This window comes from Saccostrea echinata, unplaced genomic scaffold, assembly GCF_033153115.1.
Source record: "Saccostrea echinata isolate AGI-Se365-2 ecotype Australia unplaced genomic scaffold, CSIRO_AGI_Sech_v1 ptg000052l, whole genome shotgun sequence".
NCBI lineage: Eukaryota > Metazoa > Mollusca > Bivalvia > Ostreida > Ostreidae > Saccostrea > Saccostrea echinata.
In genome coordinates, this window is record NW_026889801.1 from 1,064,329 (window position 1) to 1,087,781 (window position 23,453).

The following is a 23,453-nucleotide window of genomic DNA, read 5'->3' on the forward strand; positions in this document are numbered from 1 at the left end:
ATATATATATATATATATATATATATATATATATATATATATATATATATCGTATACTATATAAGAATACATATAGCTACTTTATGCTTGATCAATAATTGATGACCCCCCCCCCCGCCCTCCCTTTTTCTTTTTTTTTCTTGTTTGGTATTATCCCACCCAACAAGGAACTGAAAATGTCTGCAACCCCCCCCCCCCCCCATCGTCGGAACCCACGGGTTTTCTCTCCGTTACACTACATTCTCTTCAGCTTTTGAATGTAGTGTAACGGAGAGAAAACCTACATGCCTGCATCAATTTCGTTTTTTTTCTGAGGTAGACATGGTATAGAGCAAGAACAAAACTCAATCGAATAACCTATAGCTATATAATGTGGTTTTCTTTATTGTATGCGCTTTCCTAGTACCTGTATCTTTAAAATATTTATTTTTATATTGATGCAACACAAACAAAACGAATATGCAAAGACTTGAAAAAAAAAGTTAGGAAAACATACCTATATTGATGCACCCCAAAAAGCATAGCACACGGGATATGTACATGACTGCACTAGGCAATATTACAAAATATTAAGAACTATGTTAACAACGGTAATTTATTTGTATTCTTAACTAAATTTAGATCAGGGAAAATTATTTTTATTGTTCCAAATTCCTTGAAGGTGTGTATTTATTATTAAATCTTCAAAAGGTACAATATGTAGCAAACACATTCAAAGTTGTTGACATCATGTGTTGTTCTATTTTTAGAATCAAATCCATGGTTTTCCCCTTTCTAAAATAATCTGGTAAAAAACCGTAAACACACGTGGATTTTTTTTCCCCCAATGTACTACGTAAACGAAACAAGTGACCGTGTCCAAGAGCCATGCATTTCATAATTTTGGAAAAGCACGCTTGCTTACAACGTGCCAAATATACAATAGGAAATTTTTATATGTGAAGTTCATCCAAACATAAACTGTATAATTTTTGAAAGAGGGTTCAATCAATGCTATTATAATCATAGAAACGTTCGACTCGATGTCCTTAGTTGAAATTTTTCAAGATAGACTTTAATTAAGCTTTTGGCCCCAACCAAGATCCCAAGGAGGGGACCATGAAATTCACAATTTGTTTTCCCCTTTGCCCATAGATGCTATGTTTGCAAAATTGGTTGAAATTGACTGACCCATTCCAAAGAGGTTAAAAATTCTCAAGTTAATGGATGACTAAGTTAAAATGTATGAAAACAGTGATGGATAGACTCGACACCATGAAAACAGAGTGACTTGGGTGACCTAATGAAAACTACGAGTTCAACCCCCCCCCCCCCCCAAAAGTAACCAAAATCAAAAAAAAACAAACCAAAAACTAAACTTATGTACCAATCATTTTAATGACATTTCTTTAAAAACAATTCTTTCTGAAACATCCCTAGTACATAACATTGTCATCAACAAATGAGTGAGAGAAGAGATAGAGAAGAAAGTGTGAGAATAGAAGTTCATAATTCATTTAGAATGAAAGTCTAAAACTGAAACAAAAACTTAATGTTTAAATAATAGTAGAAATACAAGCACATTTGATGTATAAGTAACATGAAACCAAATTAAAAAAAAATCAAAATTATGCTCATTTTCAAAAATGACTAAAGGAACTTTCACATAACATTCAAATCTAGCACTTTCATCATCATTTTTGAATCCTTCATTCACACAGTTAAGCTAAATGTAAATGAAACTTATTAATAACATGATTGCACAAGAATATCTAGAGATCCATTTGTGAGCAGCACTGATTAATATGTAACTTCCCCTACCCGTTTTATTGGGGGTAAGGGGATTCCCTTATTCCTTTAGTCTCAGTTTGAGTATATCACAATAAAACATCACATGTTCAGCTTAGAAAGAGAAGCCTTGCTGAGGAATGGTGGCAGCAGCATTGAATTGGTAAGCACCGCCCTCTGAGGTTGTGGGGGCCAAATTCTCATCTTCTTCCTATAATAAAAAAAAAAAAAAAAAAAAAAATTTCAGAACCTTCAAATATTTCAAATAGTTGAAAAAGTTGTCCTATGAAGTGCACAGTAAGACACCCTAATAGGACAAGCAGAGTACTTATCAACTTTGGTAGAAAATTCAAATCCATGTTTTGATACTTAAAGCTGAACACGATTCGTAAAAGGAACTTGTCCACCATATTCGATAGGTCTCTCGCTATATCTGAGGGCCCCTATATAAAGTCACTGTTCAGTGTATTCAATCGTCACCGGTGTAGACGGATGTATACTTTACAGCACTCGGTAGGGACAATAAATAACTGTACTTCTTCTAATGCAGGAGAGTAAGATACCAAAGAAACTTACAACAGTTGCACAGGTCAGTGCAGTATACAAAGAAACACAAATACACGTAGCTGCAATAAAATGTAAACAAAGGTAATGCAAGATACCCAGCACAAACATGGGTTGCTATTCCACACTGATACCGGTAAAAATAAAGCAGTCAGGTGTAACAAATGCCAAGAGTATATCGTAAATAGTATTATCGAAAATGGCATATGCCTATTTACAAGTCGTGCTCAACTTTGAAGAGAAATTGGTCTCAAATTTATTGAGAAACAGATTTTTACACTCTGACCCCCCCCCCCCTTTTCTTCATCGAAAAATGTTATGAAATAGTCCAAGACATTAAACTTCAATTGGGCTGAAGTCAGGGGACATACATAAATAAGTACAGATAAACAGTTACCTCTCCAGAGAACCACTTCTCGATGAGTTCCAGTGCTGCCTTGTAAACATGCTCATTCTCGTGGTTCTGAAGGTTTTCTATCTTATCTAGGCCTCCTGATTCCTCCACCATCACACACACAACATCTTGCTGGTTCAACTTCTCAGCAGCCTGTAAAAGTCAGACATCACCTCAGAGCTTAACAAGTAATGTAACTGTTTCTTAAATGCTACAATGACAAAACTTTTTTCCACATATAAATAAATCTAGAATACATTATACAGATTTGAGAAAAAAAATGTGAATGATCCAAGTCATATTTATCATCATAAAGAAAATGACTCTCTAAGAAAAACTGCCGACTCATTGGTTAGAATATGCACTTGACAAAAACTCTGATCCACCTCAGTAGATTCTTACCATCAGTATATTTGAGAGGGCATCCAGAATGACAAGTATGACCTTGGCCTCCTTTACTGTGAGAAGGTCACACAAAGGTTTAATGGCTCCCAGCTGTACTAAGTAGGCTATCTGTTCTACCGTACCACCTGATGTCAGATTTGTCACCGCCCAAACAGCCTCCTTCTGGCTTTTATAGTCTCCCTTTAAAAAATAATTTATAAAATAATCTTTTCTCAGTGGGAAAAAATGCTCCAATTTAGACGAGGATTAAGAGACTTGTTTCCTTTTGGAAAAGCAGGAACATACATTACAGTTGATTTTATTAATTACTTGGGAATCTTTTTTGAGCTGAGTTTTCTTTTATTCAATATCTCCTTGATTACCTTGCTGAGTATTTCGAGGAGTGGGGGCAACAGCTGATGGTCTATGACTTGCTGAATCTGCTGTGTGTTTCCTGCTGTAATATTAGAAATAGTCCAGGCTGCCTCTTTTTGGATGTTGATTTTATGGTGTTTTAGGAGGTTGTGGAATGCAGGGAGAGCACCGTGGTCCAGAATGCACTGCGTCTGGGTGTCGTCTCCGGTGACGATGTTTCCTATGGCCCTCAGGGCTGGCGTTATCACAGATACCTCATTGCTGTTTAAGAGTTCTACCAGTCTTGTTACAACATCTGCATAGAAAAGATTTTTTTTTACTTAATGTACAAATACTACACTAAAAACACACATACCCCTTATAGTTTTTGATTTTCTAATATTTCCTAACATGCTTATCAAAAGATTTTAATCCATCACTTTGTATTAGTACGGTACAGAGAGAATAAAAGAAGCAAACACTTTTAGTTTTTTACCATAAATACATGTACTTACTACTATCTATAACTTCCTGTATTTTGTCGTTTGTTCCATCTGTAAGATAAGACAGTGCCCAGCAGGTGTCTGTCAGGACCTCTCTGTCACTGTGATGAAGTAATCTTGCCAATGTTGGCAGAAACTGGCGTACCACCTTAAACTTGGGAGGTGGGTTTTTGTTTCGGCATAGGTTGGACAAGGTCCATGTGATATTTCTCAAAAATCCAGCCTAAAATGGTAAAGATTTTGTCTACAACTTTTATGACAAAAATTTACTGTGAAAAAAAAAATTCAAAAAAAATCAGCACTTTACTCATGGTATGCTTGTGATTCCATGGAATTATGATCCCATGGAAGAAAATATGCTTACAGATCTTAAAATTTCAAGAAGGCCAAAAATTTTTTAGTTTCTCAGGCACCGCCGCATCAGGACAAACGCTGTGACATTGATAAATTTTATCAACCTACTGAGAATGGGAATAATTTTCTTTTTCCAAGTTGATAAAGAAAATCGAGTTATGTCCCCTTGCATACATGCTTATACCACCTGCCTGCCGCATTGAATTTTGAAGTTTTGGCCTGAGAAACTAGAGTATTTAGGGGAGGGGGTGGGGGCTTAATTGATTTGTCCTTTTTAACAATGGTGTTCATGGAAGATATTTTTATCATAAAATATTACTCCACCAAATTGAAAATTGAGTCAAATTGAGAAAAGAAGACATAATGCTGATACTTGATATACAATACATTGCTAAACTCAACAACCATGACTAAATTTGGCCTGATGCGTAAGTGGAAGTAAAAACTGACATCATACATTATGTGTCAAATGGATAAACAGTATTTTTGTAAGACTTACAGGTGTGTCTGTTTCTATCAGTCTTAACAATGGCTCAACAATACCAGATTCGGTAACAAAGTCTCGCAGGTCAGGACCATCACCTGCAAAAAGATAACATCTGTCACCAGTGCAATCAAAACTAGCAAGCAAATCACACCTTCAATGTACATTATATGGCTGATCCATAAGTTTTATCACAAGATTTGGACAGGGTTCTCTTTTGCCCACAAGTCTCCAACTTTTTGTCTATAGCTACTCAAAAATCTAACCAATATGTAATCATCCTATAAAACAACTCCAAAACTGGATAAATTTGGCAAATAATTTGACAAAGTACTTACCTGCAATGTTTCCCAGAGCCCAGACGGCCTGTTCACACACATTGTGGTGGGGTGAGGAGAGGAGTTTGACAAAGTTTGGTACTGCTCCAGCCTTCACCACACACTTAGTCTGGTCACTGGTCCCTGAGGCAATGTTCGTCAGGGCCCAGGCAGCCTCAAACTGTAGTTCTGGTCTAAAATAAATCCATCAAAGTGTACAGTATAAATCTATAATTTCACGTATTAAAAATATATATTTACAAAGTATATTTACAAAGTCTTGTCTGGGATGGAAAATAAGACTGTACTTTGGAATGTATAAAAGCTCATGGATACAGTGCAAAGTTTCAATTTTCAAACTAAGTGTAATTAAACTTCATTATCTGAAACTTGATGGAAAATCTGAGAGGCAAAAAATTGGAGGTTAAAAGAAAATGTGACCAAAAATAAAAAATTCTGGGACATCCAACTCACTGTCACATATATCCAAGGTATTCAAGCTATATTGATGTTCAAGATACAAAATTTTAACTACATTTGAGTCAATTTTATTTTCAATATTACCTATCATTATGACCTAGAAATTGCACCATTTTGGGTATAACTCCAGCCTTAATTATGTCATCAATAGGTGGGTTTCGTTCTTTAGAGAGAAGTTTTCTGGCTGCCTGTGTACACTGCATCTGGGTTTGAGGCGAGTTGCTGTTTATCCCAGCTATTATCTCCACAAGTGTCAAGCCAGGACCCTGTGAATGTTAATAGAAATCATAACATTGTTCTGTGGATGTCAATTTAAGTTCATATTGCACTTAAACAGTGCAGATGCAGTGCCGCAAAAATCAAATGAGAAAATCCTAATTTTAATCAGTTTAATCAAATTTTGGATTCATCATTATTTAATGAGCAGAGCCGCTCATTAACTATTCTGTAAAAAAAGGTCAACAATGCAACAATTAAAGGTACATTATTATTGTACAACATTAAATTTTATCAATTACAGTATTCTTATTACCTTATTGGAGTTATCTTTTAAAGGACTAGTTGCATCATCTTCGTCCTCAAGAGCTACATTTCTTCTTTTTAGCAATTGATCATCTTTCTTTTGTTTTCTAAGTTCAACCGAAACATCTGTTCGACGTCTCCTCATTTCCTAGAAATTAAGGATTTACTAAGTCATTAATATTTTTGTATTCACTTCTTTATGTCATGACATACACATTTTTTTTCTACACCTCTTTACATAATCTGTTTGTGCAAGCTATCACTTGAATGGACTCGGGGAACATTATGATTTTTATCATATATGCTTCCTTCCAATTTACTCATTCTTCTATGGGTGCTCACTTTAAGTCTTAGCAAAAGAAAAGTCTATTCAGAGATTATAATCAGGCCCCGCACAATCTCTTGATTTAGCTATTCAAAATAGCTAGATTTAGCTATATATCTTTATTAAGCTATCTAGAATTAGCTCTATTTAGCTATTGTAGCCTCACACTTTTTTTCTTAAATGTGCAGTTTTCTCAACATGTAGATAATGTCTTAGATATAATATAAATATGAAGCACAAGTCGAGGACAGACTTTCAACATTTTTGAGAAAAGATTATTATTTCAATATTTTACAGGACAGATTATTTATATATTTCCAAAATCTCCAACCCAATCCTCCCTCAGAATCAAATGATCTTCCCCTCATGTGAAAGGTATACTGTAGTTTTAAATTTAAAGGCGATCTGTAGGTACCTGATAAAAATTTGCTTTTGCTATAGCTCACTGGACTCCAAAAAAAAAAAAAAGAAAGAAATGAACAATTAGAGATGTCATCCATCCCATTTTATTATAACCAGTGAGCTACAGATCTGCAACTAATGATAATTTTAAAAATTTGATGTCCTAATTATTATTGCCTTGAACCAAATTAACTCCATCATTTAAATACTTACATCAGCATCCCTGCCTTTGTTTTTGTAAGTTTTTAGTCTGTTTTCGCTGGCCGGCATTTTTTTCTTTTTATGAGGTAAACGAAGGATATGAAACTGCTGAAAAGATATTTAAACAAATATATTTAACATAAGACCCCTACATATATCTAAAGGCTAAAAAACTTTTGGGCATATTGGCTGAAAAACAATTTTAAAATTTTGAACAACACTTTTCTTACGAAATAAACTTTTTTTTAATTTGACATTTCCTTCCTTTCTCTCGGATGAAGTATTTGATATGAATTTCAGCGACTATGCTTACCGTAATGCGTCGAAAGACTTTCAGTGGTCAATATACAACTTCTCTCTTCGAAAGCTTGTCAAAAAATAAATCTTCGAAATTGCCGGTGATTGTCACGTGAAATATTTTTGATTGGCTGTTCTTCTCAAAACCTAAAATGTGATTGGATGAATCTATGGCAACAACTCTTTATAGACTTCGGGAAATTCCGTATTTGTATTTCACGGAAACACGCGATGCACACGAGTAAGCGAAATGTAATTTTCTGTGATACCTCTGAGTAACTGCGTGTTTCGAATATTTTTTTTATTTGTGCAGTTATGGATCTGTCAGAATAACAAGGCACATGTTGGATGATTCAGTGACTTCATTCACCCGAATGTGACTTCATTGTTTACGAAGTGGCGGAAATACACGAATTTTAACGAAAGGTCCTTATTTCGGTGTCCATTTAATTCGCATCTTATCAATTATGCATGAGGAACAAGTTTTTCTATATCTGTGGGAAATTGATTAATTGTATCCGAAATTCGTTAAGGTTATAAAAATTGACGTCTATCAAATCCAAATAAAACTTTTCGTTTTATGTCATGTGAATCATAAAAATATAAATTCATGTTGTGTTCGAATTATTTTATATTTGAACGAATCCATCTCGCACCTGTACATGCGCATAAAGCATAACCATAATAAACAAAGATGTCAGCCGACGAAGATACTGAATTGAGAGATCTTGTTGCCCAAACCTTAGAAGCAAATGGTGTATTGGGGAAAATTAGGGTAAATATAACATTAAGAGCTGTCAAACAATGTCATATGAAAATGCATGTCTGATAGTAGTTTTAGTGAAAACTATGAATTAATCAAGATGAGGTGCTCTGAATTTTAAATCCAGGCATGCATGGACAAGAAAGCATGTGTGGAAATTATGTAGAATCTCACAATTCTTTTATTTTAATATATATATAATAAAATAAGAAAAAAAAAGCGCGTAGGGTAATAGCTATTTAAAAGATGATAAAATATCTGGATTTTCAAAAAGGTTGCATGAGTGTTTAAGTTTTATTAAAAAAAAGGAGGGGGGGGGGGGGGTAATAGAACAATTGCAAGTAGAAAAACTCATTCAACTCAAAACAATTGGCAAAGCAATAGAATAAGTCACATTATTTTAAGATTTTCAATGTGTAAAACTGGACAAGAGGATGCAATAAGTAAGCTAGAGTAGTCTTCTATTTTTGTCTTGTACGTCTTGCCCTAGGATGGGACTACTAGAAACTTTTTTAAAACACTCTGAATTTCTGATCACAGCACACCCAAATGTTTGGTAGCATAAAGAAAAGAAACTTTTTTTATCTTTCAAACTGTGGTTTGACCAGCAAAGGGACACAACTCTGTTTTCTTTTTGTGAAATGGGGATTGAATCATTGAAGGAAAATCTTATTGAAGGGCAGTTATAAAAACTATATGAAAGCAAAACAAGTTTTAATGATACAGCTTCAGTCACTTTATCAGTGTAACCATGTATATGAAATTGCACATGTGTTCTAAGATAAATATTTTTTTTTTAATCAGAATAGATCTACAGATCTATGGATCAAAACTTTATGTCTAAGTTTAATATTTTTTTTAATTTTACAGGCACAGCTTCGAGCCAGTGTTTTCCTTGCTTTGGAGGAACAGGAACAAAATCAGGTTGGTAACAAATGAAGTCTTATTTTGCTTTCATAAAATTATACCAGAGTAGTATGCCTTTTACTACTAAATACATGTATGTCAGAATTAGTTTTATGGAGTAAAAGTGCAGATGTTTAAAACCTTTTTTTTTGTTATTCATACAGGACAAACCATTTGCTAATCCTGCATTAAGACAGTATTTAAGTACAAAAGAAGGTAAAATACTTCTTATAATTAATATCATATGTTATACTTGTACAACTGACAATATTTCTTTTTAAATACCAGTGATAGATTAATGAAATATTACTTCAAGAGATATTTTAGCCTATGACATATACAGTTTATGTTATTGCTATATGTTTATTTTTGTAAGGTCAAGCAGTTGCTGGACTGGTCAGAGAGTTCCTGGATTTCTTTCAGCTGGACTACACCTTAGCTGTTTTTGAACCAGAAGCTGGTTTGGTGAGTATCGAAAATGAAAACATTGACTTGCCAATCTGGCTAAAGCTCTGCTAAATTAATGTGATGATATACATAAAAAGTACACATTTAGGTGTTTGACTGTGACTATCACAGTTTCTTGAATATATGTACATGTAACTGATTTCTTTGAAGATTCAACAGGGTCCTAATAATGGAGGCAGACAGCAGCTAGCAAAGGAATTAAATATTTTAGAGTCAGATGGTCCCCCTAAAGGGCCCCTTCTTGGTGTTCTAGTGTCTGGGAATAAACAAACTGCACCTCTAACAAAAGTCTCTGATGTAAGTTCCTTAGTTTGAATAGATACTACTGATATTTTTATTAAATTAAAGAAAACTACATGTCCAATCTGATCTCTGCTTGTTTTTTATTGATGCTAAAAGCCTACTTTAATTTTTTTTTTTTTAAGGAGCTAACACCTGCCCAAATTGCAGAGGCAAAGCAAAAGTTCAATTATTATGATAAGGTAAATGTATGGACAATGTTTGCTTTGTACATGTTGTACAATTCAAACTGTAGACCCTCCAAATCTAGTTGGTGTCAACTTTGATTCATTTCAATTTCTCTTCAATGTGTGAAATTTCAATATTACATTTAAAAAGATGTAATGGTAAGGCCACATAAAATATATTGTCATTTTAAGATTAAAGAGTGACAATGTATTGTGAACATCAGTGTATAAGTTGAATACTTTTCTGTTAAAAATTAAGAGTTTTGTTAGAAAATTATGTATGACCTGGATTTGCTGCTTATTTATTTACCATATGTCTTTTTAGAATCACAGTGGGGATATAGATAAAAACGAATTACGGGAACTTTTTATTGATATCTGTCCTGGATTTAATAGGTAAGTGTGTCAAATAATGACTGTGAGGAATAGTGTTTTAAAGATTTTATGATATGTTCTTTTTTTGGAGCTTGAAACAAATCATCTCTATGACACCAAAGATGAATTTCTCCAGAAAATAATAGAAAATAATATTTAACAGGACTGATAAAGATTTAATACACCTTTAAGTTTAGTAAAATGCATGCAGTCATTTACTGTAAATTGTGTGATAAAAATGTTATATAAATAACTTTCCCTCTCTAAAATTCCAAGCATTTATCTCAGTGAAAAGGGGGGATAATGGTACATAATATTCATATACATGTACATAACAGTGTGGACAATTTTTTATACTAGCTTATGATTTTCCTCCTAGAAATATGATAGAGAGATATGTGAATGAGGAATTTAAGGCAGCAGACACAGACTTTAGCAGCTGTAAGTACCCCCCCCCCCCTCCCCCGGAAAAAAAAAACTTGAACATTCATGTAGTGCTGTAAAAAATCTCTTTAAATAAATAAAAGTACAATTTTATTGCATAATTTTCCTACAGCCAAATTGGGTGCCTCACGTAAGTAAACTGCTATTGCCAGAGTCTTAGATATACATGTAGTAGTATTTGTAATGTAACTGGAGAAAAAACTGATGGTAAAATCCACATTCTATGCCTGTTTTGTTTATACTGAAAGCAATATATATTATGAAATGACATGAACCCTAGCTGTTAGCTAGTACTGCTTGGAATGATGTTCACATGTAGAAATATTTCCTCATATTGTACTGTTGTAGATGTATGTAGATGCATGTAAAATCAATTTAAGATGGATGTTAAAATAGTTAATGTGAAATTGTTTAAAATGATTTATAGCATCCCAAAGCTATTTTTATAGTGCATAGATATGGTTCAAGGTTTAAGATCTAGATTACCATTTTGTTGCTTAAGACCAAATTTTTAAGTCTGCTGAATATGTCTTCTCTTGTGCATTTTCTTACTACAGAGTATTAAAAAAAAAAAGTTGTAGGATGTGAAATCCAGCAAATCCATGAACTAGAGAATAGTGTTTTAAATTTTATTTAATACTGGATTAGTGCTTCCTTTTTGGTTTTTTTTTTTTTTTTTTTTTTTGTGAATCAAAGATGGTGAATTTGTTTTGATGCTACCGTGCAAGTTCTGTGTTTATTAAGAGAGAGTACATAAAATGTTTTCAATGACAAATAAAGAGAGGCAACAAATTCCAGGCAGGCAATAATTAGAAGTATTTGATAACTTTGTAACATTTTGTATAATTTTTGGTGTTACAGGTATAAACTTTGAAGAGTTCCTAGGGATGTACAAGAGACTGTTTATACAGTGTAGGACAGTGGTCTCCGGGGAAGTGTCTGGTTTGGTTAATTCTCACAAGGTAAAAAGAACTAAAAAAAATATCAATTTACACATCTTCACAATGTCAAGGATTTGGGACGTTTATGTAGAGGAAGGATACCACAAAACCTTTACATTGTGAAGATGCAAGTGTAATAATGTACTTTGCTCTTGAAACAAATGAAAATGATGAAATGAATTGTTACAAATGTGATTTTCCAGCTAAAAATATACACTGTAATTTTTTTTTTACAAAGTATGTAAGAATTGATATGATTTTATATTTGAATAATAATGCAAATCTTCACTTTGATCTATTTTTAAAAATAAAGTTTAAACTTCTATTTGAAATTAAAAAAATTATGCCTTATAATCTTCATTTCTGATAAATTTCTTAACAATGTAATTCACTCTTCGATTTTTTTCCCCCTTATTCATATGCAGATTTACATCTAATTCTCTTCCAGGCAAATGAGAGGAAGGAGTTTGTGGAAGCTAAGAATCAACGAAACCTCCAATCCAGTTTGAATGATCAAAGGAAGAAACCAAACGCAGAGGTGGATCTATTGGGTGGTAGTGATGTGGAGATAGATGATCCATTCTTTGATGACCCTGTCCCCCACAGCCATGGGCTTAAAGGACTGGGAACGTAAGTTATCTCCCTTTGTCTTCAGCTTCATGAACTGCTTTTGAATTAATCTTTTCTTTTAAATAAACTCTTGCAGCAGAATATACTGTATACATCAAAGAATATATTTATGCAGAAAAGTGTAAACACAGCTTTTTCAACTTTCAGTATATTTTAAATTTTTGCACTTGAAAACAGTTAGTAGATGTGATTGTGTATTTGTGATTGTGTATCTTGCACATATTTTTGTTTTAAACAAAGGCATGTATTTCCAATATGAATACTGATGCTGATGTAAAATAACTATAATTTTAAACTGCTTGTACATGTATCATTAATCTGATTTTTTGGATAAAAGAACATATACATGTATTTCTATATTAAGTTTTAAGTTTGATATATAATGGATCGAGTACTCTTCTAAGCTTTATAATCTGCAGCTTGTATCACTTACAAAGTATGTTTTTTTTAATATGCAAAGTAGCAAGTTCCATCTCTCCTTGATTATTTTAACTCATTTATGTATATTCTGTATTTAAAATCTCCATCTGATATTTTTGTAATTATTTAACCCATTTTCTTTAATGTAACCCAATACATGTACAGTATATACTGATTTGATTGGACATTATAAATAGTATGGCTGAGACTACTGTCGACAGTCGCAGAGGCATGGGCTCCAGGCCATCCCAAATTCCAGTGTATTCGCCTCTCCGAAGGTTTGATTTTGTACTGTGGTATGCGTGATTATTAATTCCTTGACTGGCCGAGAAGTTCGGTCAAACTCTGAACTAATCTTTCAATTTTTTTTTCCTCTATGTGTAGCAAAATATTTCTCATTAACTTTCATGCATCAGCACAAGAATCGTCCATAGCTGGCTATTTATAAAGATCATATTTATTAATTGTTGCTGTAAAGTGCACATGTATGTACACTCAAGTGTGTTATAATCAATTATCCTGACTGCATGCACATTTCACGAGACTGTCAAATGCACTGAACGTATGCAGTGCTGTTGACATCAGTGTAGACTGATAATCAACCACAGACATGCACAACACTGTACATACACTAATTCATATAGTCAATGTCAGTAATTGTTACTCAAATAGCAAAATGATATGAGAATTATAAATTCGATTGCTGTAAAATTACAAAAAGTACTGAGAAAAAATCTTCATTGCACCCACTCTGAATATCTTTGTAAAGTAGGGGTAAAGGAGTAAGATTCCTGTGATGTGGGGAGCATTAGAATGTATGGTAATAAAAGGCTGGTGAGGGACAAAGAAGTATGTGTGTAATTTTATCTGAAATGGTGATTTGTTTTAAATATTACCCACATGTATATCAAATACCGTTCTCATTGTTTTTAGGGCTTCAGTTTGAATTTGTAATACATGTACAGCATTTTGATCTCGCTGTCAGAGAATTTCACTGAACTTCATCAGGCACTATTTAACATGTGTGCTTTATAGACAGTTTGTTCCCAGTCAGCATTGTAGCACCAGAGTTACCTCCCTTAGTGTGTGTAAATGTCTTTTTTTTTCTTTCTTGAATTTAGTCCATGTTTGAATACAGTGTATGTAGGTTTGCAGTGGTTTTTGAAGCTGTAATTAGTTTTTTCCCCCTAAACATAAAGATAGCACTTGAAAAAGTTCAGAGTATATCAGTATGGGCAGATGTTTGTTTTCTTGAATTCAAATTCTCAGAGACAAGCATTTTTCAAATCAGACATCTGTTTGGCTCTATGAGGATAATTTATATTGCATGAAAATTAAGTGCATGATTACATATTAAATAGCATGATAGATGATACTGAATCTTAGCATGTTTAAAGTCCACAGAAAAATTGAGATAGAGTGTAGACTATATAGAAAGTAGAAAATCTAAGCTAAGTAAAAAATGTCAACAATTTCTGCTAGTGGTGTATGTTGGTTAAAATGTAAATGTACTGATAGCATTATTGAAAGAAATAAAAAAAAAATTGTGAAGGATTTATTCTGAAGTTTTCTAGTTTTATTTTCCTTTTCATTTTGCTTTTCAAAGGCTTCATTTTTATGAATTATTTTCAGATTTTGTCCAGTATATAAAGTATTATGTTGTGTATTCATATTCATTATCAGATCACTTAAAGTCAAGTGAACTTTTCTGATCAAATAGAGTTTAGTGTCTGTCTTTTGTATTGTGACATCCAGACAAGTTCTATCACTGGTAACTCGCTAAATCACTAAATCACTAACCTGACTAGTGATTCAGGGAGCCCAGGTTCAAATTTTGGTCTGGTCCATCACATTTTCTCCTTTTTGGTGCCATGACCTTGACATGGTGTGATAGGTGAACCTATCAGGGAAGAGCCTGGGTTGGTGTCTCATGGGGCAAACATCTTTAAGGATGGAGGAATGTGGTAGTCAGATTCGATTGCCAGTGGCCAGATAGGTCAGTTTGCAGAGCACCTGACTAGTGAGCCAGGTTCAAGTCCTGATTTGATTCAACACTTTTTCTCCTCTCTGGTTACAAGGTGTTGTCTGTAAACTGTTTACATTCAACTTCTTCCCCAGAACCATTGAACCAATTTCAACCAAACTTTTAGTTAGAACAAGGCATCCATTGGTGAAGGAGATTAAGTTTATTAGAAATTAAAGTCTAGAACGCTATTAAAGGGAGTTTTTTTTACTCTAAAACATGTATACAGTACAGGAATTTTTTGTTTTACATTCTTATGAAAGTAGGACCAAAAAGGTCAAATTAATATGCACACTTTCCAATATGTTGTAGACACAAAACTTTATTTCAGTCATGGCCAAAAGGATTCTTTTGGATCATAAATTGGGTCAAATATTAACACTGAGTTATATAGGAATAAATATAATTTGTACATTGATCATGTTGAAGGCTGAAATAAGAAGTTTCATTTATCTAAATGTATTCATTTATTGGGGAAAGACAAAGGTCTCTGTGCTAGGTGAGCATTGTAGTCCAGGGGTTTCTTGTTTTCAAAGAATTGTTATGCTATTCATAACAGCAAACTGTGTGTTTTGCCAAGGAGGAAATTCTCAGTACATGTATTATACATGTACTTCAATATTATTAATAAAGCATGTATTGAAACAGTTTTAATCTTTCAATTTCTCTCTCCATTTTCAGTGCCAATAGCAGTGTAAGCAGTGACAGTGGAAAAGACGGGAAACCCTCCCTAAATGGATCAGGTCAAGGTCACAGTGTCCAGTCTTCTCTCTCAGGCCTTCCAAATCTCACTCCATCCAAAACACGCAAAGCATGTGAGTACCTACATGGACAAACTACCGTAGTGTTACACACAGATAATGATAAAACTCTCACATGACATGCATGTTGTTTTCTTTCAATTCTTGTGCATGTTTGATTTATATTTATCATTACTGATGATCTATCCATGCACTTCCAAAATAATCAGTATTTCTTTATTTAGGTCGATCATAGAGTTGCATTCTTTATTGAAGTACAGTTGTATTCTCTATTAAATTTGCAGTCAAAATGTTTCTGATATTTAAAAAAACAAGAGGCCCATGGGCCTTGAATCGCTCTTCTGATAAACTGTACAACCTATCACTTCTATTTGAAGCTTGGAAGTATCCTGTATATTTACATAAACCCTTGAAATTCCAATTCACACTCTGAGAACCCAAGATGATTCTATGCCAATTAGTACCTGAGAGTTGGTCATGGTGACCTACTTATCACTTGTCATTCTCTGAGGACCCATCAACTAAGTTTGATGATTCTAAGCCAATTAATACCCAAAATGTTTTTTAAAATTATAATCATAAAATTTTATAAGTAGGTCAAAGTGACCTACTTTTCAATTATTTTACTCCAAGGACCCAAGATGCATCAACTGACAAAGTTTGATGATTCTAAGCCAATTAGTACCTGTAATATTTAATTAAAGCCATAAATTTTCAAAAGTAGGTCACCGTGACCTACTTTTCAGTCAACCTACTCCGAGGACCAAAGGTGCATCAACTGACAAATTTTGACGATTCTAAGCCAAATAATTCCTGAAAATATTAAATACAGCCATAAAATTTCAAAAGTAGGTCACCGTGACCTACTTTTCAGTTGATGTACTCCGAAGACCCAAGATGCATCAACTGACAAAGTTTAATGATTCTAAGCCAATTAGTACCCGAAATATTTGATTAAAGCCATAAATTTTCAAAAGTAGGTCACCGTGACCTACTTTTCAGTTGTTGTACTCCGAGGACCCATGATGCATGAACTGACAAAGTTTTATGATTCTAAGCCAATTAGTACCCGAAATATTTTATTAAAGCCATAAATTTTCCGAAAGTAGGTCACAGTGACCTACTTTTTAGTCGACCTACTCCGAAGACCCATGACGCATCAACTGACAAAGTTTGATGATTCTAAGCCAATTAGTACCTGAAATATTTAATTAAAGCCATAAATTTTCAAAAGTAGGTCATGGTGACCTACTTTTTAGTCTACCTGCTCCGAAGACCCAAGATGCATCAACTGACAAAGTTTGATGATTCTAAGCCAATTAGTACCTGAAATATTTAATTATAGTCATATAAATTGAAAAGTAGGTCACGGTGACCTACTTTTCAGTTGACCTTTTTTGAGGACCCAAGATGCATCAACTTACAAAGTTTTATGATCATAGGACTTAAAATGTCCAAATTATGCCTATAAAACGCTTTAAAATCGAATGCCTGCAAAGTTCAAAAAGTAGGTCACTGTGACCTACTTTTTAATAAATATGTTTTATGGCTCCAAGATGCATCATCTTACAAGATTTAATGATTCTAAGCCTCCCCGTATTCGAATTAATGACCTTAATTGTTTTAAAAAAGATTAGCCATAAAATTCAAAAAGTAGGTCAAGGTGACCTACTTTTTAGTTGACGTACTTTGAGGACCCAAGATGCATCAACTGACAAAGTTTTATGATCATAGGCCTTAAATTGTTCAAAATATGCCTCTAAATCATTTTGAAAAAGAATGGCCGCAAAATTTAAAAAGTAGGTCACCGTGACCTACTTTTGAGTCAACATGATATGAGGTCCTTAGATGCACCAACTGACAAGATTTGATGATCCTAGTCCTTATAGTAAGCAAAATATCAACATTTTAATAAAATGTAATTTTTGGTCAACTTTGAAGTGACCTTGAGACCACGCCCTTTGCCCCAGGGTAAATCCCCGTGCAAATTTTAATCTACAACATATCCTCATCCTTTTGTGTAAGTTTGGTGATAATATGCCCAGTGGTTCTTGAGAAGAAGATTTTTTAGCAGCCAGTACTTTTTTTTCTATTTTCCTAATTATCTCCCCTTGTTAAAGGGTCACAACCCCAGTTTTAGTATAAAAGGGAGCCCTTGGGCCAAGGATACCCTGTGACAAATTTGACAATAATTGGCCAAGGGGTTCTTGAGTTATGGCCCATATTCTAAAAAGTTTACGCACACCGCACAAATGGCCAAAGCATTAGCTCTTTGAGCCTTTGGCTCAAAAGAGCTAAAAATTAAAAGCCTTTTTTTTTTTTCACTGGGAAAAAAGTAATACTTTTAGATTGAAAGTTAGGTAATTTTACAGATAGGATATATTCCAATCCTTTTATTGGTATGTACACAGTTTCAGGGAGTAAAATTATTTAGTATTTTATACTGGTGATTGTACAATTTGAAAAGGGGAATTTGAATTGATTGTTTTACTAGTCTAAGGAGAGTACATGTGTGATGTTGAATATTTTTTTCCTTTTCTCTGGCATTGGTTGCACATTGTTCTATATTTTTCATAGCACTTGATGTATTTATGTCATATCAAAATACACCCAAAGGGAATTTCACACATAAATGACCAAAAAAGTGTCTTTGATTTCTCTACTGTCGTACTTTACTGCGTGATGCACTTGGGCTGTTTAGTTTTTCCTTAGAATGTTTTAATCATGGTTGGGATGTGTAATATACCTGTGCATATATATCCAGGTAGCTTTCATAGATTGTAGCATGTTTGGTACAGTTGAATCTTATGCATTGCATTCTATGATCATAATAACTATAGTATTTTTTAACATCATTGTATTGAAAACTGTTTAATGCTAGTCAGAAATATGTATTTTAAAGTAATTAATGGGTTATGTTTTGTTTCAGTGGAAAGCGAGGAAGAGAATTTACGAGCCATGGACAGAGGAATGGCGGACTTAGGTTTGGACATGGGTGGTGCGTGTGGCTAACTTCACTTTGCACAGTTTAATTTACATATCAGAGTATATACTGTATAGAAACCTCTAGATTTAATTTGTATTTTTAAATTGGTTTAAATGTGATTTAAGGTATGTGACTTGAATACATTCGAAAAACTAAACAGATGTCCCGAAGAATGGGGATAGGCGGTACAAACCCCCGGAATCCCTCTAGTTTATTAATTGATCCACCAATAACACCCTAAAATTAATGATTGGATGACTCAATCCATGCGCGACAGAACAGTGCACGTGGATTCCATGAGCAGTGCTAGTTAAATCACAACCCTTGTTAATGAAAGAATTTTAAGAAAAAGTAGAGAAATGAATGAAAATGTTGATTAAGATATCTTACTCTACATATTTACGGCAAACTTACATACTCGGCAATTACAGGATGAACGTTTTGACATATAAGGGAAATCTGCAATGCAGCTTTCAAGTTGTTAAATTTAATTCAAAATGCTGATGTTGATTCTTATTATACAAAAATTAAATCTAGTATCCATTAAACTCGTAACGAAACTATACTTTTTAAAATATAAATAATTGTATACATGTACTCTCTTATTTAAAAAAAATCTACACTGTATATATTATTAATGATAATAAAAATACAAATTTGTTTAGTCACATAAAAGGCATTATTCTTCAATCAAAGAAAAACAATTCTTCTTACCGAAACAAAATAATTTTCCTGACGTTAAAAAACATTCCTAGAGACCCCCCCTCCCCAAAAAAGATCGGTGATTGCAAATACATGTGCGTACAGGTAAAATATCAGAGCTGACGAAGAACGGTAGTTCACACCGCTGCGGTAAAGATGGTCTGTTACCTGCACCGCGATAAAAAACCGTGATGGTGTATCGCGGAAAGGATTAATACACCACGGAGGGGGCGCGGTTAAATGACAAAACCGCGTTGCCTGTACTGTATGTCATAGAAACTCTTTAAGCAGATGATTGATTTGTTTAATTAACAAGCGTGATTGCACATCTTTTGACACTCTCTCACATGCCCTTACCCAGTATCAATATTTTTTCCTGTATTAGTGTAATTTATAAACTCACAATTTTCTGATCACAAAACAAAGAATCGGAATGGAACAATACAGAAACTAATCCATCATTTGATATTTATCTTAGCTCGGAACTTTTTTTCTATGGTTCTTTTGTGAAAGACATTTTTTGTTTTATACAAGACTGATATTTATTTCATAATTTTTTCTATTTTCAGACTTTGATTATGATGATGACTTCCAAAGCTCAGGGTAATTAATTTATATATACATGTACATGTATTATTATCTTAATTGTAAATGTCATGTCTGCTTTGAATGTGTACTTATATTTTATAGGGGTTGAGTGCTAATATTTTAAATTTACTAGGAAAAAAAATTTAAATGATTCACCCTATAGGATATATATTTTTTTTGCCTAAAATGTCAAAGTACTGTGTATTTTAATTGACAGGCACAGTTTAACAAAGAGTCCACACACCATAAGTAAATCGGAACAACGATCGGAACAAAACGGCAGTATAGCAGAGGAAATAGAGGAGGAAATTGACGATATTTCTATCGAGGCTGATGACATGTTACGCAGTGAACGAAGTGGGGTAGGTTTCTTATAAGATAAGCCAAATTATAGTAAATCTGGTCAAGAGAGTATTGTGTTAATAGTTGTCTTTGTTATCACTTTAGTGCTATGTTTTCTTTCAGCAGATATGCAATATAGCTACATGTAATATTTATAATGACTGTATGCATGCTTATATTCACACATCTACAATAAACTACAATAATAAAGTTTTAATTTTAAAATTCATTTATTTTCTCTCTGTTTGAAGTTTGATGACCTTACAACAGACAGAACAATCTCCCAACAAGACGGTTTTGATTATGTAGAAGATCTGCAGTCACCGCGGTGAAGACTTACTGAATGGCAGCACCAATTGTGATATTATCAGACTTATTTATCTAGTCTAGCTCCTTAATCACAATTAGTAAAATCTCGCCCGAAGAAGGATGTCATTAGAAAATTATGGAATTGCCAGCAAGTGAAGAAAAAAATGAAACAGGAGAAATAAGTTGCCAAATTACATTTATGGCCTTTTGGTCTCTTCAAGGATGTATCTTGGTGTGTGATCAACCAGTACACGTATGAGTCTACATCAATTTCCTGCCATAAATTCATTGATAGCTTTAATACAATATTTAAACTACTCTTATTTTAGTCGTATTTTAATTCTTGAATATTAAGTACATATTCATTGAACACTTTTGCATTGTTTATGGATATAAATTACTAAGATATGTTTGCATTTGTGGTTATGTCATTGCAATATAGTGTGGTATATCAATATTTATGAATGTTGGCAAAGCGTTTACAAATATACATGTCGGTATATGTTTAGTATGAAAAAAAGAACATGTTTCTTGCAATTTTAGTTTTTTATGTAAAACTGCTCTTTAATTCTCCCATCTAAAAATTTGCCCAATTGACAAGTGTTCTCAAAAATGTGTCCAAAACTGCCATATTCATTAATTTTTATCTTTTTTTGCAAAGCATTTACATAACATAAAATAATGCTTTAGGATATCTTTATAAGTTAAAATTTCATTACAGTGTACCTGTCTGTATGAATATCAGTGCATCCATTTATTTCAAAATCCTGGGTACAGATATGAATCTCACAGATGAAAATTAATTTTGTTAAAACTTGTTGATGACTATTTGGAATATTCTCAAAAATATTATTGTGCACCTTTATGCAATTTCTACATTTTTTAATGATCTGAAGTGAAACATGTTGAGATTTATTTGTAGTAATGCATTTGTTAATTATGCAACTTGTCTTTGTTTATCAATATCAGTGTTGGTCTGCATTTTAATGTGTTTAGTATCTATGTTTTACACTTTTTACAGTTATAGCCTCGAAGAACTTCGTTCATTTTTCTTGATGCAACTCATTTTTCAAATTCAGTTCTTCTTTTAATTAATTATCTAGCAATAAGCCATTAACAGTTACCAAAAAAAGGCCAGTGTTGCATTGTCCTGCTACATGGACACCAAAATGGGAAAGAATCAAAGATATATCTATTTTTAAGTAGTGAGTGTAATCTATTTAACAAGTGAAATCTATCACCCTTCTTTCATAGAAATATATATATGTGTATTGATAATGTATACAAATCATGTACAGTAAAACACGCTTGTATCAAAAGTGCCAGGGATAAACAATTTTGATTCATTATAAACATAATTTGTTACATCCCATATCACATTTTAAACATACAGGGAATTAAAATCTGCTGTTAGTGTAAAATTCATTTTAAGACTGTTTGCTGTAACTGTGTTTTACTGTACTATAGTCAAATAAGATATAAAGGATTAATATTAGCAGCATAAAAAAACATTGCCAATTTATCATAAGAATACAAGTGTATCATAGAAAAATGTAACAATGAATAATAATTTTAACTTAGTTTCAGAGAAGTAGGTCTCAAAAAATTTCAAGAATAATCTTAGCACATGGTGTATGTTTTAGATGCATTTAACCTTGGAGATAGTGATCATACATATGGTGTTTGTAGAGAGAGAGAGGGAGAAAATTCTACCCAGTATTCATATCCCCTTGGCATTTCTATGCACTTCATACATTGATTCATGTTCAGCTGATCTGGTAAATGTGATGCATAAATCAATAAAGTTTATTTTTTAATAAATTTGTCTCAAGTATTTTTATATACCCGTCTTAAGACAGGATGTATTATGGCATTTATGTCCGTCCATCTGTCTGTCTGTTAGCTTTTTTATGTGCAGCTCATAACTTTAATACTATGAGGTCTAGAATTATCCAACTTTGTTAGCCAATAGGTTTTGGATAGTAGGTGTGTCACACATTAAAAGTAGGTCACTGTGTCCCTTAATTATGATGCTCTGCCAAATATGGAAAATCCTGCCTGGCTCATACCTAGAAAACTACAAGACCTGGAATCATCAAACTTGGTCAATTAATGCATCTTGGGTAGAAGGTGTGTCGCATCCTAAAGGTCACTCTGACTTTTAATTGAGGTGAAATACTTTTTTTAAAAATCAATATTTTTTTTTAAATTACACAATTCCAAAAGATATTAAGAGTATTACAGTATCCTTATTAAAAAGAATGTTAAATCAAGAAATTCACATTTTTTCATGATATACTTTACAGCAATCTATAATAAATCTAATGTTTCTTTTGTGTCAATAATAAGTGAATTTCCACTTCTCCATTGGTGTAATTATGAAGCAATGGTCAAGGCAAATTTTAATAACAGAAAATTGTATGTCAAATTAGAGATTTATAATGAGTTTTAAACTAGAGATTTCTGGTGGAGCATCTCTGACCAAGCAGGTATTTTTTGAAATATGCATGAATATTCATTTCTAGAAATTAGCATGTCACTTTTTAAGCCTGTTTACATGAAAGTTCTTGAATTTTCAACCACAAACATGCATCTGCAAATGAAGAAAATGTCTCACAGGCAGTGTGAGTGAGTGGTCTTCCATCTATATAAACTGGATTTAAGGGGGGAGGGGAGAGATTTTCCATAGTATTTGTCATAAAGATTTATGGTAAAAAAAGATTCATTAAAAAACTTTGCAAACCTTTTGAACATAGTTGGTTAAAAACACTAACTCGATAAGAATTGTTATTATTGGACCAAAGGATTTTAAAAAGATAAACTTTATTATGACAAAATAAATGTACTGGTATATGCAAGAAAACCAGAAGGTGTTGATGAAGATTTAAAAAGGTCATGATACTTTTATTTAAGAATGCTTAAAGGACCCCACAAGTACACTATTTTTATCTTTCTAGTCTTTTTTGTACATATGATTACA

General features: G+C 33.1%; 3 protein-coding genes across 6 annotated transcripts in view; 2 read left to right on the forward strand and 1 right to left on the reverse strand.

Moving 5' to 3' along the window:
- The window catches only part of LOC133204132 (xylan 1,4-beta-xylosidase-like), a 478,456-nt gene that overhangs the window by 366,781 nt on the left and 88,222 nt on the right, over positions 1–23,453 (forward strand). The gene's annotated exons all lie outside the window — the stretch shown is intronic.
- On the reverse strand, positions 1,359–7,426 carry LOC133204133 (importin subunit alpha-1-like). Its single transcript, XM_061339899.1, has 11 exons — positions 7,365–7,426; positions 7,064–7,159; positions 6,134–6,271; positions 5,686–5,867; positions 5,143–5,315; positions 4,820–4,902; positions 3,979–4,189; positions 3,493–3,779; positions 3,128–3,310; positions 2,729–2,878; positions 1,359–1,978 (listed from the first exon to the last, which is right to left on the reverse strand). The coding sequence occupies exons 2-11, from the start codon at positions 7,118–7,120 to the stop codon at positions 1,883–1,885; spliced, it is 1,560 nt and encodes a 519-aa protein (XP_061195883.1). The 5' UTR covers positions 7,121–7,159; positions 7,365–7,426; the 3' UTR covers positions 1,359–1,882.
- On the forward strand, positions 7,989–22,294 carry LOC133203894 (centrosomal protein 43-like). 4 transcript variants are annotated; one of them, XM_061339690.1, is made up of 17 exons: positions 7,989–8,123; positions 8,982–9,035; positions 9,182–9,233; positions 9,394–9,482; positions 9,645–9,782; positions 9,911–9,967; positions 10,278–10,348; positions 10,707–10,768; positions 10,884–10,901; positions 11,633–11,733; positions 12,161–12,342; positions 12,960–13,040; positions 15,467–15,600; positions 18,476–18,544; positions 19,804–19,837; positions 20,040–20,184; positions 20,416–22,294. In XM_061339690.1, the coding sequence occupies exons 1-17, from the start codon at positions 8,043–8,045 to the stop codon at positions 20,494–20,496; spliced, it is 1,449 nt and encodes a 482-aa protein (XP_061195674.1). In that variant the 5' UTR covers positions 7,989–8,042; the 3' UTR covers positions 20,497–22,294. The 4 variants fall into 4 exon arrangements, with proteins under 4 accessions (XP_061195674.1, XP_061195676.1, XP_061195675.1 ...); XM_061339692.1 differs by lacking the exon at positions 12,960–13,040; XM_061339691.1 differs by lacking the exon at positions 10,884–10,901.